General features: G+C 35.6%; 1 protein-coding gene across 12 annotated transcripts in view; it reads left to right on the top strand.

Moving 5' to 3' along the window:
• Nrm (neuromusculin) overlaps positions 1-16,425 on the top strand; it is a 165,499-nt gene that overhangs the window by 145,165 nt on the left and 3,909 nt on the right. For 4 of the 12 annotated variants that reach the window (XM_070304171.1, XM_070304170.1, XM_070304172.1 and 1 more), the window contains 5 exons: positions 2,472-2,905; positions 4,468-4,581; positions 5,513-5,634; positions 10,068-10,661; positions 13,730-14,583. In XM_070304171.1, the coding sequence (XP_070160272.1) occupies positions 2,472-2,905; positions 4,468-4,581; positions 5,513-5,634; positions 10,068-10,661; positions 13,730-14,581 (2,116 nt within the window). In that variant the 3' untranslated portion in view covers positions 14,582-14,583. Of the gene's footprint in view, positions 1-2,471; positions 2,906-4,467; positions 4,582-5,512; positions 5,635-7,803; positions 8,291-10,067; positions 10,662-12,043; positions 12,185-13,729; positions 14,584-16,349; positions 16,416-16,425 lie in introns of those variants that run through there. The other 8 variants (XM_070304177.1, XM_070304178.1, XM_070304180.1 and 5 more) reach the window with 8 other exon arrangements.

The following is a 16,425-nucleotide window of genomic DNA, read 5'->3' as shown; positions in this document are numbered from 1 at the left end:
AGATTAATTGGCTGCGTGAACGTAACAAACATTAAACCGCGACACGCGTACTCTAATTTCGTGTAACGAACGGACGATAATTGTTTCATTTTCTAAATTAGCTCGCGCGCAATTTCGCGGTTTATCGTGTACGCCCCCATTAATAGAGCTCTCTGGAAATGCGCAATTTCACAGATTCGTGAAATCTCGTCGTAATTTCTTTTCGTGCCGCTTATTTGTTAATGGTCCATGATAAATCGAATAAGAAATACGCTCACGTATGACATCGCGATAAGTCTGCCTTGATGGATAGTCGCCGCACTCACGAGTGCATTTGCACGTGCACGGCATCTGGAAAGGTGCGTTTGTCATCGCATGCCGCTCGCATTCGACGAATTATTTTATTTCAAACGGGCTTAAAGATCGCCCAGGTCTGCCCGATTTAGCGGACACGAGTCATTAAATTAGCTTCGACACACACACACACACACACACACGCACGTCGATAATTGCCGTCCGTTCGATCCATGAGCAATGTAACGCGGTTCTGCGACAAGATTTTCAACGAAGCGTGCAATAAAAGCCCCAATACGAAAAAAAGGGAAAATGATGGATAAGAAGAGAAAAGAGAAGAAAAAAGAGCAAGAAAGCAAGAGAGAAGGAAAAAGAGAAAAGAGAAAAAGGAAAATAAGTAATAGAAGGAATGAACGATAAAATGGCACAAGAAATAATTTAAAAAAAGAAATATAAAAAGGATAGAAAAATGATGACAAAGATCAACGTTGCCTGAAATGAAGGGCGAAAAAATCCCGAAGTTTATTTGTGTGTGTATGTGTGGTGCCCCGGAAGGATCCGCAAACATTGGGTACGTAACTGCGACGTGAAATATACCGAATGGAAAACGTCGTATCGTGAATCGTGCTGGAGAGATCGCAGTTTCTCGCAATGCAATCTCTTATACCATACGTACCCTTGACGGCAATACTCGACAACGCTTTCCCGGCCCCTATTCTCGATGACATTTTTCCGCCATTCCCTTGAGCACTTCGTTCCGCGGACCTTGAAAATTTCGCGTGAATTAAAAGTTTGCATATGCAGTTTCAACGACAGCCGAAAGCAGGTGTTTAAATTCGCATCATTTTATTGAGAACATTTCGTATAAAGATGATAAGGATTCATTATAATCTTTTTGTGTAAGGATATTCCAGAAAAATATTTTTATTACTGCGTAATTATAACGTTTTCTCAATTCTGCTTTTTTCTTCTTAGTATTAATCAATTTTTTAGCGTCATTCGAAATTTACTTTCAAGATTATTCTGTCTTTTCTCTGTCCAAGAAAGAAAATTTATAATTAGATTAAAACGCATGTTGTTATATTTACTATGCTTCGTATAGTACAATTAGTGTAATTTACTCAGAGAATAATTATGCTTTTAATTATAATCTGTGCTCACTAGTAAACTATCTAAACTGTGTGTACACATAAAGTGGAAGATATATAAACCATTAAATTTATAATTGTTATTTATTGTATATTTGTTAAATTCATATTTTTATTTTTCGCGGACTTATGTAAATAAATATAATCATGAAAACATATTCGACAACGGAGATATTAATTTATTCGGGATTCAGTATCGATTGAGCTTTCTATTTTTACAATACTAAAATTTCGTTATTTCGCGAGCTGAGAAGAAAGACAAACGTGCTTGAGCTACGGTGGGTTTTCCGCACTGAGATTTATTTCCATCTTTAAAGGTCCTTTGATCCTACGAGAGACACGATATGCCACGCAATGTTCCTCATTTAGATAATGCAATTCGAGACGATATAATAGCTTAACGCAAAAACACATTGTCAAGAAGCTTGCAGAAAATTTGATTTCGCGAATAAATTATTTTTCTATTCCGCAAAACACGTGGCTCATTTATTAAAATTCGTGTTTTATTCGACGTTTTATTTAAAATGTGGAACAGTATTCTTGTCTCAAAAATAAGAAAAGAGCATTTGTTATCTTGTCAAATATAATAAGCTTGATTCTTGAGGAGGATTCCGGCAACTGATTCATCTACCTATTCGTTCTCTCGCACGTTTGATCACTCATCTCTCTCGTTCTCGCGACAATTCAGGTCAAACGGGGTAATTGAGATTTTTGAGATAAATTGGACAACGCAATGAGTTTCCAAATTTATTAGATGTTATTTCTCTTATAAATAAACAACTCATAAATATTTAACGACTCATGTTTTATGTAAAGTTGGCTGTTTCCAAAAAGATATATGATAACTTTTGATATACCATATATACCTAGTATAAATGAATTCATATCAATAAAAAATACAAAATTCTTTTTTTATTTATCATTATAGAATCGTCTATACTTATCTCGACACCTTTTCCCTAATTTTATCACCGAGACTCACTGCGTCGCGTTCCATTCATCTCGTTCGTCCAGCTCAATTATCCCGTATGACCTCGATCGTTATAACAGTCCAGACGGTGGACCGCCCAGTCCCACGGTATCCTCGCACTCGGTGCAAAGCCCAGCGCAACCGACGCCGGCACCGAGATGGCCCTTGAAGCCGGGTGTGCTGGTGCACATCAATCGGACTCACAGCCTACGATCCGGCGGCTTGAGCATTCGCGCGAACGAGTCTAATCTGCGTAACGAGCTGGTGGGCAAACAGAGCGACGAACCGTTCAGACAGCGATTCCTAAACGAGACGCCGTTGTCACCGATCAGCTGTAATCCGGCACGCGCGGTATTTCGTCGCGGTAGGAAAGATCAGGCCGTTCAACGGACGACCAGTATGATCAGTCTGCACGAGGACGGTATGCTCGCCCGGGCTAACAAAATAAAAGCCATGTTTGGTGTACAGCTCAAGGAACAGGCCACTCTGCCCGGTATATCTCGAGAGAAGACAGGTAAGAAAGTCGCAAACTACGATGTTAATCCGTTTACATTCGCGACTGCTTGTACTTTGCCATTTCCTGCATCTCTATGTAAAATATCGACTTTTCACACAATTTTTAAAGTTGAGACTTCTTAAGGCAGAATAAATATTAATTTAAATATTAATATTTCTAATTTCACACAAAAAATTATCCGACGCGTTTACAGCGACGTAAGCTAGATACACGACCGCGCACCAGCGGAGAAGCAAATGTTTGCGAATGCAAATAGTTTAAACAAATAGCTCTTCCGTACCGAAAATAAACCAAATTTACCCTCTTGATCTCTCCCGCATCCGCAACATATATACGTAGTATTATACGTACATACACAGTGAGTCAGTAGATAAATTATTATTTTTTTTTTTTTCTATGAAAAAATAATGAAGCGCATTGAATCTCGGCGACTGCATTATCCGCTTTATGGACACATAATACCACATATTTCATCGATATCTTCTATTATAGAATACTTTATATGTATATATACACACATGCAGACAAAATATATGTATGTATGTGTATATATATATATATGTGATCCATAATATTAGCCAGTTATCAATATCTCACGTTATTGATTTTATGGTTCTATTCTTGGCAGAACTCGTTTCGCATACTCTTTCTACAGTTTTTTTTTTTTTTTTTCGATTGTCGTCACAGGTAATAATAGACTTTATCGTGTTATCTTCCATTAACCGTGACTTCTCTTTTTACGCGTTTCCAATGTAGTGAAACGAAAACGTCATCGTGTTATTGGATAGTACGTTGCATGTGAAGTATATATGTGTTCTGTGCGTGTCCCGTACATGAGTTTGAAATCTCATTAAATACACAGTTAATATTGTATATACGACGCGTAATTAAACATCTAATTTTTCCATACCGGCAAAAACTTCGTATTCTAGGAAAGTGTTCAATCTTGCTATTCCCAGAACAATGTTTATTTCAGAGTTTTATCGTTATTTACGAAGTTCGCAGATCTGAAAAAATAATAGAAATATTCAAAACAAGGAAAGATCAATATCCGGTGCATTAAAATTAAATTCATTGCAATTAACAAAGAAATTAAATTTCGTGAAATTTAATATTGAAATATTATATGTCAACATTATTATTTTTTCCATTAACACAAACGTGATAATAATATTACTTTTAATGATATTTTATACAATACTTTTACAATATAAAAAATGTATAATTTAATTTAACAAGATGTCGTAGGAACAAATATTTCTGTATTTTTTATAATTTATGAAGTGTTAGATCTCAAATTGTAAGGAAAATATGAAAATAAATTAGCTTCGAGAGAACATTATATGATTCATTCTCTTGTGCACAATAAAATTTTTTTTTTTTTATTATTATTATTTTGTAATAATACATTATCTTAAAATTGGAGATGAAACATTTATAAATATATCTTATATTTATTTAACATCCATAACCGCATTGATTATGTTTGATCGAGCTATCGCATGAGAGAGGCTTTATGTGTTTGTGAAATCGCTCGTTGTTGGTTGTATGTTTCTTAGCTGTGACTTACAAAAGAATCGTGCCACGGCAGCGGATATTGCACAACACCATGGAGTCATCTCGCGAGCCGCATCGTGACAATACGTCTCGTAAGCGAAAAAAACCTGGGGCAGGTACGTATAAAATATTCCTGTATAACGCGCATGTCATGACTTGACTTGACTCTTGCTCGCATAATTTGACTTAGAATCTTCTCCAAAATTGACGGATTTCCTTTCCCAATTTATGTGTTCCTTCGCCAATACACATCGCCGGACGAAAGGGATACACATGTTAATGTGAGCACACAGATACACAGTGCGAATGTCACGATCATTAGAAATGCGAAATAGAGGATTATTTAGCTAGGCGATCCATACACACGCAAGAATTCATAGTTTTGCATTAACAGAAAATACACACAGCGACCGACCACATAAATTTCACTTATCGCGGTAAATTAATAATATTTCATCGTCTAATTTATACTCGAAGCTACATATAATTTTACGCGCTTCTTTAATGATATCGTTTTTTTTTTTTTTTTTTTTTTTTGTTAAAATTATATAATATTTCTTATTGCGTATATTACAATCTCCTTAACAGAGAGATTTTATTATTTTGCAAAATTATAAATAGATAATGACACAATATTGTATATCGATGTTTCGAGAAAACACTGTGATCATAATACAAATTGTAAAATGTAAATTAGATAAAAAAATAGAAATGTAAATTGAGAGCTAGGCTCGAATCGCGGGATTCAAAAATGTGGAATTCTAATACAGGAAAGAAATTGCACTGATTACGAGATCGATCGCTGAGAATTTTTTAATCCCACGGTTACATCCTGAAATTCAGTTCGAAATTGCAATCTGTCTCAGGCTTTTTTTTTTCTCGTTACCATGTTTTATATTCTTTATACTGTGCAATAATAAAAGTTGGTCTTTATATTGGATTAAGTTAAAATGTGTTGGTCGATCGTGGAACGTCGAATCTATTGCCATCGCCGACGATTTACGTCGCGACAATTTATGCAACGCCATTCTCTTTTTGCAATTGCAGATCCCAGTCAAGCCGCGAATAACAATCATGTGAACAGCGTGTCGGAAGTTCTTCCCGACTCGGGGACGAAGACATTCTACGAAAACTTACCTTTCCATGGGATTCAAGCGCCTCCTAACAAGGTTAGTATAATGATTATTGTATAGAGGAAAAAGAAAGGCGAGAAGTTTTCGTCCGACAGCATGAGAGCTAGTATTCGACTTGCAACATGCACATTAGCGTGATTGTCAAAGAAAACGGGAACTAATAATAGCAAATGTATCAGTCGCGAAACAATCAATTTGCAACGATCAGCTTTAACCATTGAAATGCTAAGTGTAAAAAATAATATCACAAATATCTTTTGTAAAAAAAAATATTTTTTAATAAAAAAAATTGAACAACTACGGTAGGAGATCTACTTAAATAATGGTATTTAGAATTACAACATTCTTCGATTTTTAACTTGGACTATGCCGGAAGAGCGATATAATTATAGATGAAAATTCACGCAAGATCGATCTAAGTTGATACATCGATACCCTCTTGGTGCACATCTCTGTCAGTTAGTCGCCAAGTTTCGTGAACAGTTCGTCGATTAACGTTGCCTCCTTCTGGCCAAATATCTTCGAGAGGTGATGGCGAGTGAAATGCGGTGAAAGGCCAAGAGGGTAGATATTAGTACGATCCTTCGCGTCGTTCAACCTCCTCGAAGGCCCGCAAGCACTTGGAAGTGCCTCACCACTTCGACATACGGTTCCTTCTACGGTATTGCTCGTGCTTCACTTTGTAAGAGCTGTCTACCTATTGAGCTCGGTTACATAGAAACCTCTTTCGACTCTCGTAATGGCTATAATGTTACTTCGCACTGACTTTCCAAATCGCTGTTTCGTAATTAAGAGGCCAGTCCTGGACTCATAATACTCGTTCGCTTTATTGAATCATCGCGCGAATGCGTTTGCCGTCTCCCCCGTTACTTCTCGTCCCTTTTTATCAGCACACTCACCCATTGCGCGTATTATTACGGTTAATTGATTTGCCTCAAGCAAACATTAAAATAATTAATTCTACCATTTCGCAAACGATTCGCGCTTCTGTTTGAGTTTGAATATTAGAATCGAAGAAGAAGTCTTTAAAGTGAATTTATTACATCCGAAGGATCATGGAGTCTTTTAAAATAACAGAACTTATGTCATCTTGCAAATTAAGGGTTATACGCGAAAAAAAAATTTCACGTACATGCAAATTTCTAGCTATCTTGTATGCTTAAACGGAAAGGAATATCATGTATAACGCGTTAAAAGGAAGAATGTTATTCTTGTGTATCGGAAAGTTCGCAATAATACATGAGATATTATGATCAAAGTTTCCTTTGCTTTAGATATGCGTTCGATGACGTCGAAATCTTTACGATGTAAATTCTACCATCTCAATCGATTCTACGACGTCGCCTTTCTCAAGCGAATAAATATATCGGTCTCTCTTGAATCGTCGAATATTCTGCAAAAGATATTCTACTTTGTAGAGCGAGAGTTCGAGAATGTTACGGACTCTCTTTGAATCAGGATTTATTGTATTTTGATAGTAACCGATTCGATATCTTGAGAAAACAATTCTTTACGATATATAATAATATTCTGTATGTATATTTTAATATTTACAAAATTTTAAATTTATTATTTTTATTTAAACATAAATTGCATTATATCGAAATATTTAAATATCAAAATATTGATGGAAAGAAATAAAAGTAATTAATAATAGCGACTGACAATTTGCTGTCATTATATCTCGCGGTGATTAATATACAATAAATATCGTTACTTGTCAACGATATTATTGTTGGTTGCAGAGTTGAGGTTCGTAATCGCGTCGCTTTTAGCGATAATCATGCGAAATCGATACTGCTAAAATGCATGTCTAATGAAACATTCATTTATTTAATACGTCGTCAAAGTGTTTTATTCGCGTGAGACGTGATACTCTCACAATGATACGCAGCGAAAAATAACTGCGGATCAAAAGCAGATAATAATTTTCATCAAAATTTATATATACGCTTCTTCCTAAAAAATATGTCGTATTAATGCAACTCACAAGTTTTATATAATTTTTCTCTCCAACTTTCGAATTTTTTTTTAAATTAATTACTCGAATATTTTCGCACTTCGCAAATGGCTGCTTTTATATATACATATATATATATATATATATATATATATATATATATATATATATATTGCTTGTTACGTAATCTCTCTTGTGTAATATTTATATATTAGCGATATAACATTTTATCGATTGTCTTCCAGATAATCGCAATACCGATAATTTAACAGAGTTTGATAAAATTAAGAGGATATAATTTGCCAATGAGAAGTAAACGAAATTATATTAGTTTGTAACAAGTAAGTGACTGTGATATTCTTCGCGCTATCTTCACAACACACACTTTTTGCGAATTGTCCAATATTTTTATTAGCTGTAGGGAATCTCGTAGCTCAATCAATATAGCGGAAAAAAGAACATCGTCATGGACAGGTAATTCAGTGCTGTGCGAGTATAATGAGCCCTCGTAGGATTATTATTCTGGCGAAAATAAATTCACTGCTCGCTTTCTTTTTTTTTTCTAACTTAACCGTGCTCGCGCTTTAACATTTTTTAGAAGGACTGATTGTTGCAATGAGTTTGCAATAATTCGTGTGTCTTAAAGCGGAACGGCTTTATAATGTTATTCTTATCGAAATTGATATATCTAATTTTGTGCTGGTTAACGCTCGAATCGTTTATCCGTATCTCACGTTGAATAACAACTAACAAGAAATAACGTCATCTATATTTTTAATTTAAAAATCTGTATCTTATCGCAATTTTATTTACGGATAAATAAAATTGCTGTAGATTTTTATTTTACCATTTTAATAAATAATAGAATTTATTCAATTAAATTGACTGTGTATGAAGATTTTTACAGATTGACGTATAGTACTGAATATTTGATTATATCAATTAAAATTTCAGCTAAAAGAAGGTTTAGTTTAATGCACATCTCCATATAAAATCTCATATATAAATGGCATTTACAAAAGTAATTACCTAGTATAATGACTTCATTTATGTATATAATTAATAAACTAGATAAGCAATGCATAAGAGACCACTAATCCCATAAATTTTTTAAAATTCTAGATAATAGACGTTAGATTTGTGTATTGATATAATTACGTGAATTGATATAATTACGTGCTTAGTTAGCTCTTCTAGTAATTCCTTTACAAGTTCCGATTGACATAAATTGTTTAACGGAAAGCATCCTTGCCAATTCCACGTAGACAAAGCTCATTTCAGCAAGCTAGCCAGGCAAAATTAGCCGAATCGGTTTACCTAATTCGCTAGTATTCACAATCCGAGCGCAATCTGAATCAATCAACGTAATAATTCGACGAGAGGCAATAAGCACACCGTGTTGCTGGCACGGAGCATTCGATAATTAGAGCCGATATCCAATGGATGATTCCCCTAACATTCCGACAATAACTTTGATACGCGCACTATTTTCCTGACATTGGCGCGATATATTTCAATTAACTATAATTATTTCAAAAAATTGTATTATCGAGGAAATTTTAGTCATTTGATTTTTTTTTTCATCGACAAAGCGTTAAATTTGATATTTTTATCGAATAAACTTTGACAAAATACAATTATAATGTTCTATTTTTTGTTCGATTATAATTTGATAATTCGTGATAATTCACTGTAGTTATTTCTCACATAATAGAGATTTAAGAAAATTATTTTTAATAGTAAAAAATTATAGAGAAAATTATTTTTAGGAATAATTTTCATCTAATATAGTTATGATCACTAATATATCACTAATATAGTTATGTCGCTTCTATTTTCGTGATGATTACGATCAAATTAATGTAGCATTATATGCTTGATAACGACGCTTCGAGGATGTAATATTCGCGATGTAACAATATTACGCTATATAATAGATACCGATTAACGCAGACATTTAAAACTATTGGAGAAATTATCATAAAATAAAATTATATTAGAAATAAAAAAAATATGGTTATAATATTATTTTATAAAATTATTATATATAATAATTATTTCTAATAGAATTTTATTTTATATAGATATCTTTTTAATAGGTTTAAATGTCTACGTCAATCGATATATCTATTATACCGTATAATATTGTTACATCGCGAACGTTACATTCTCGAAGCGTCGTTATCAAGCACATAACGTTAGATTAACTTGATCGTAATCATCACAAGGAAGCGATATAACTATATCAGTGATAGTCGTCCAAAATGCCAATAGCAACTCAGAGATTAACATAGATTGCCTATTTATATCCTACGGCGAGGAAGTATCGTTTCGGCCAATTTACGAAGACGAGACTTCGCGTGCTAATCGAGTCATCGCGAAACGTCATTAGCCTCGAATCCCCGTCATCGACGTTATCGGATAATCGAGCGTTAATCAGCAAACCGAACCGAAATCAAGCCGAAGGATGTTGTGTATGCGAATGGCCGCTGGCTGCGTTTTGTTTTAGTCGGTTACTCCTAAGTTTGCCCGAGTTTCGGCTTTGCATGACACGTTGCATCATTCCTTCACCACCTCGCCGTGCTCCTCGCGGCCACCCAGCAGAGCTGTCAGCCTCTGTGACGGTAGTTCCGGCTACGAATCAACCATGAGCCATCTGGGGCCCCACTACAACGTTTACAACGTGCCCAGGGGCAATTCGCCGGTGCTCAAGTACAATACTCTGAAGCCGCGACGACGCAAGCAGAAACACTCGCAGCAGTTTTACTCCCTGCGGCTGTGCCGCCGGCACGAGAACATCCGCAAGAAGTACGAGCTGTACGCGATACCGATTTATAAGACGTGTCCGCACAGAAGCGATAGCACGGCCACGATCGCGACGATTGTCCGATCGATGGAGGACACGCCGTCCCTGACTTTGAGCCAGGGATCGATCAACCTGATGAGTCGATCGGCGCCGTCGACGCCGATACCACCGTCACCGACGATGCCGCCGATACCAGCGCCGAGGACGTCCAGGAAGATCGACCCGTCCAAACACACCTACCAAAATGTCCCTCTCCCCGTTTTTCCGCCGAGAAACGCTTCGTTGCCTAAGCTTAAGGTTTGTCAACTATTCATAATCTACGATAAGAAATCCCCGCATCTGATGACATTGCTCGCGGACATTGTCGCAAGCGAGCTTTTCGGGAGCCACCTCTCGATCAATTCTGTCGCGATCGGCTTGTATTGTCGAATGACCATTCACAGATGTAAAAATATCGTAATGATTATCGTGATTTTTATGTTATAATTTTAACACATATATTATAAAAGTTACAAAATTTTTAGATATCGTTAAATAAATATTTTTTCGCGATTTACGCTTTTATAGACAAGAATATTTGAAGTGTACCGGTATGCAGTTGATAGAATTGAATATATATCAGATTTTATTTATAATAGAGAGTAAAATAATTAAAAAGAATATTGTGATTATAAGAAATTATTGTTGAAATCAGTTTTTTTGTCTAAAATGTAAATTTTTTATGTGTCTCAAGGTATATTAAACTTTTGATTAAATTTATATTAGTCCTTGTATATTATACGTAGATTGATTGAGTAATTATCGAGTAGTTATTAATGATATGTAAACTATAATATACTTGTCTCATAGTTAAATCCCTATTTTACCAAATATCTGTTATTAATATGTAAATTGAAACAATGTGAAACAAAACATTTCATTACAATGAATAATGACTTACATTAATTATAAATAGAACATGATGAAATTGGACTAAAGGTCACGCCAACTACACAGTGAAATTAGAATTGGATGTAAAATATTCATAATCAATATATTATATAATTAGTTCTCTTTAAAAGTATACTAATTTAAACTCACTTGTTTTTTGGAAAAATTTGAAATACAAATTTTTTTTTCTACATATTTTTTATGATCTTAATAGTCTTTATAAATAATTGTATGTAAATAAAATAATTTTGTGTTATTAAAAAGAAACCTGTAGATATTTTGTATTATATATAACCGTTTATTGCATTACCGATTTTAATTTGCTATGATAGTAATCGAGCTAGTCTGTGATAGAAAGCATTCCTTAGAACAGATGTATTTGTATTATATTTGTATTAGTAGTAATAGCAGTAATAAGCATGTATGGTGCCTCAAATGGCTCCCGACGTCACTTATCGTTAGATCTAAAAATTTCTTAATGACATTCATCATCGTATCTATATAGCGATTTTCTTATAGAACGCGCTCTAGATCATCCGCTATGACTTTACGAACATCATCGCGTCATTAAATCGATTCTCGTATCGGAGATCTTTATAATTTTCTTAATCAAGCTATATGTAATCGCGAAAATTATACGAGCGGCAATGTCCAGCGAGCAAGAGGTCAATCTCCGTTCCCTTATAAGCACCGAGTAACATTAGCATCTCGCGCCTACTGCATGTGTACGATTTACGTGTCCGTAATAGATATAAAACAACAGCTTCTCGAGCAAGTAGGAGGTAGAGTTGCTGGAAGCCGAGTTATAATCGGAAATCATATTTTCCCTGCTAAGCTGGATCCGGGCATCTATGTAGCGACCGCCCTTGTGCATGTTGGCCACGTGTCAAGTAAGTTTTCACTGTCACACACGCTTAACCAATGACTCGAGCTCTTTATTGTTTCGAAACACGGACGTATCTGAGATATTATCTCGAAGGTTTTTTTTTTTTTTTTTTTTTTTTTTTTTTTTTTTTTTTTGCAATCGTCCCCTTTTTTCCATTATATATTTGTTCTTTTAGTTTCATCAACGACGAAAATAGAAATATCTTTCCTCATTTGTTAGTGGCATAAATCCTTGCATATTTTATGTGATGTCGTTATATCAGATATAGGTACGGCAATGAACAGCGTCAAGGGAGAATTGTAAAAGAGAATTGATGTAAATCCTTTATGTGTCTTAAAATGTAAATGTTATTCAAATATAACATATTTTTATATTTAAAGATATATTTAATATATTATATTCTCTTAAATGGAATCAGTGTATTATTTGAAAAGCATTGAATAAACAGACTAATGATCTCAATAATAAGAATAGCATCGCGAATCAATGAAATTTCACAAAAAGAAGTCTAGTGGTAGTAGCTGTTTCAATCAGTGATATTTTAAAAAGCATTTTATGTATAATATATTGTAATATTATATATATGAAAATTTATAGTAATATATTTTATTAAAGAAATACGTGTAAGTTCTTTTAACCAAGAGTTTTGTTCATTTTTTGTGAGTTTATCACATTTTAAAGGTAAAAAGAGTAATATGTATATAATATATATTGTATGTATATAATTTTGAATTTGAATACTAGTTATATATATTTCATTCCAAATAAATATATATTAAAGCTTCCTCCAAAAATTAACAATCCAAATTAAATAGGAAAAGCTTTAAAAGCTGCAATTTGCAAATACATATATGATTTATTATCGATTTTTTAACGAAATTTTCGCCGGAAACACAGAACGGAGGAGTAAAGTGCGAGTGTATTCATTGAAGAGATCAATGAAATACTCACTGATCACTCAGTGAAATTTTATGTTACCGCTTTAATCAGTAACGTTTTTACTGATTCAATTTAAGAGAGTAGCAGCAACAACCTGAATGGCCTGATAATATTTGTCTCAGATCAATAAAATTGAAACACAGAATTATATAGAGTACGATGAAGCAAGTGCTCGTTTTCACTATCTATCTCGTTCCAATAATATAATAAGAATTGTATGTGAATCGATCGCGAGTGTTTGCACATCAAATTGTGGAATCCCATACACTTACTGATTTCAACCTCCCTCTTTTCAATTTGAAAAATCAATAATGTATTATAACTATAAATGTGCTATAATTATGATTAAAAATATATAAATATAATTATAAATTTGTACATATATATCGATACTGAAAAGAATATTCAAAGAATGTACGTATGTCATAACAGGAAAAATGTGATCATTATACATATTCATAAATGGATCCTCTCCCTAAAATTGGAAAATCGATATAATGTCTCAGGCCGTCCGATTTGTTCACGCACACTTTTCTCGAATCTACATCGCGTTAACCGCTCGCATCCCCCCGTTTCGCCTGGTCCCAACTACTAACCGTGCCTGTTGCAGACCGACAGCCTATACAACTACAAAGAACACTACCAGCAACAGCATCGGCAGGAGATGCAGCAGTACAGCTACCCCTTACCGAGCAACAGTTCGAATCAACTAACACTGCCATTAACGCGCAACCTCTACCATCCCTCGATAGTTAATCCCCTGCAAACCTCCCTCATCCACACTAACAACAGTCGGCCGTCCACCCTGGTGCATCACGAGGCCGCCACGACCGGCGATCACTTGCCCGCGGTGTATCGGGATGAGGAGCAACAGCAGCAACAGCAGCAGCAAAATTACGGCAATCACGACGCGAGACAGTCGTCGTCGCGTCGACACGCGTCGACGAATCGGCGAAACGAGCGTAATCGAAAGTACCGGAAGCACGAGCGAACGTCTGGCGATAGGAACAAGTCGAAGCAGAGCCGACAGAGAGGCGACCCTCCGTCGCGACGTAACGATGCTACTTTCAACGGCGTCTCGCCCCCCGACTGCGAGACCAGCTTCCACCAGATCCCGGATCTGGGGGCGCCCGAGGCGATGTACAAGATCTCGTATCCGCATTACTACGAGGACGACATGGACGCGAAGTGTTCCATCGATTATCACCGACCGAACTCGGTGGCGGTGACGCGTCAGCAGCAGCAACAGCCACCGTCGTGGGATCGCCAATCGAATCGTTGCGCCGCCAATGATACCTCGCAATTTCCAACGGACGTGGACGACGCGAAAAATCGCAGCAAAATATCGAAGACGAAGCTGTCGACGGGCAACGTCGGCGACGTCCGTGCACCCTCCGCGCCCACGATAATGCAGTACGCTGAGCTTCACTTCCGGGATGTCGGTCAGGAGATCGATGTCTAAAGGTTAGTGGTCCTGCAGCAACCCAGCTGCTGCGACGCAGCGGCTTCCCTTTCTATCTATCCGCGGAGAACGCACGGCACGGGTGACACGCATTTTTTCCGAGGAGAATTTGCCGTGGCAATTTGTGTGTTTTAAGACTCCGAGGCACTGCTACGTCTTTAGAGGTAAAGCACCCACGCGTGTCGAACACATTCTTTAAGATGTTCTCTACGTACATTCTCTACGTTCAAAGGTAGGGCAAATTAATATATCTCTTTCATTTTCTTCTATTTCACTTACTCTATGTCTCTTCCTAATGCTAATCTTGTGTTTTCGCCTTGTATAATCCTCAGCTTTTTACTGTTGCTTTATTTGCGTTTGTTCGATTTTCAGGAACGATTTTATTAAATATTTTCTCTTCTTGCACTTTTTAATTAACAACATTAATTACGGCAGTATATCTATTTTGATCGAACTTCAACAAGATTGTAAGAAGATAATTCTGATATCGTGGAAAACTTGCGTATTCTTTTCCATGTAGCGTAATTTTATATTATAATGTCTCTCTCATTGATAGCTAGCTAATAATCATTAATATTAAAATATTACCAGCTCTGAATATCCTTTTTCGAGAAAAAAATACGCTATTACATTCGACGATACGTACAACATGGTTGAATGTTTCGAAATCGTCGACACAATGTTACATATAAATTTTTATTCGATATCATTTTTGAATTCTCTCTCTGGCACTATTTCCGGGATTGTGCTCTTTGATAAACCGCGTGCTGTAAATCAATATTGCAATAAACCCTTATGTTTTAAAAATAAATCGGTAATGTCGAGCGACATAAAACATTACTGCATGCGACACGCGGACAGACCACTCATCCTATACATATATAACCAATCGAGAGACAGGTACGGGGATATATTTTCAATATTTAAAATTCAATTTAAAAATATCCGCCAAAAGGAAACAATTTTATGTACCCATCTGTAAAGTTCCGTGAGACGAATAAAAAAAAAATAACTCAATAAAGTCAAATAGAACGCAAAAAAGTCAATGTTATCTGTTTGAGCAAATTTTGCCCTACCGTGTAAAATTGATAAAACAAACTATGTGCAAATAATAGATACGCAACATATGTGAGGTTTACGTAACAGAGTGAATTGTTCAACTTAACACCTATAGGTAGCCAATGTAGTATAACGGGATATCTCGAGAAAGTAGATCAATAATAGCGAGCCGGTATCGGATTTAAAACCGTCAAATTTTGAAACATCTTATATATAAAAAAACACATATCGATATATGGTTAGCGTGCATACTATTAGTACGGTTTATTTCCTTCGTCTTATTTCCAAATATAAAATCCATATCTGTAAATTCTTATAAGTATTGTCGGATCGCCATAAACTTTTTGCAATAAAAAATACACACGAAAAGAAGTACGATAAAGATTATCCATCGTCTTGATGTCTTGAGAAATTGATGGATAGTTAATGCCACCTGATCTTCGCTTTTCGTGAAAAAATTATTGATGCTTCTCTGATTTCTTCAATCAAATTGCCAAGTAATATTGCGTTGCTTTCGCTCGCGATTGAGTCGAATTAAATCGTCAAGATAATTCTCGGTCGCTGCTTATATATGTAGAATCTTGCATGTCTACGTATCTCTCGCGAGTGTATCCTACCTAGCGTATGATACAAGAAACGCAACGAGCGATCCAAGGAATTGCTGCATGCGTATCATATCAATTGTATATCTCTCAATGTTTGTTTGTAGGAGGGTCAGCTGACAAAGAGCGATACGTACATTTACTAGGACAATTCGGCGTTCGACAAGCGTCCTGTAGGTACAT

This window comes from Polyergus mexicanus, unplaced genomic scaffold, assembly GCF_030449975.1.
Source record: "Polyergus mexicanus isolate NDT 795.1 unplaced genomic scaffold, iyPolMexi1.0 SCAF_11, whole genome shotgun sequence".
Taxonomy (NCBI): domain Eukaryota; kingdom Metazoa; phylum Arthropoda; class Insecta; order Hymenoptera; family Formicidae; genus Polyergus; species Polyergus mexicanus.
Note: the sequence above shows the minus strand (reverse complement) of the source record. Positions and strands in the feature narration are given on the sequence as shown.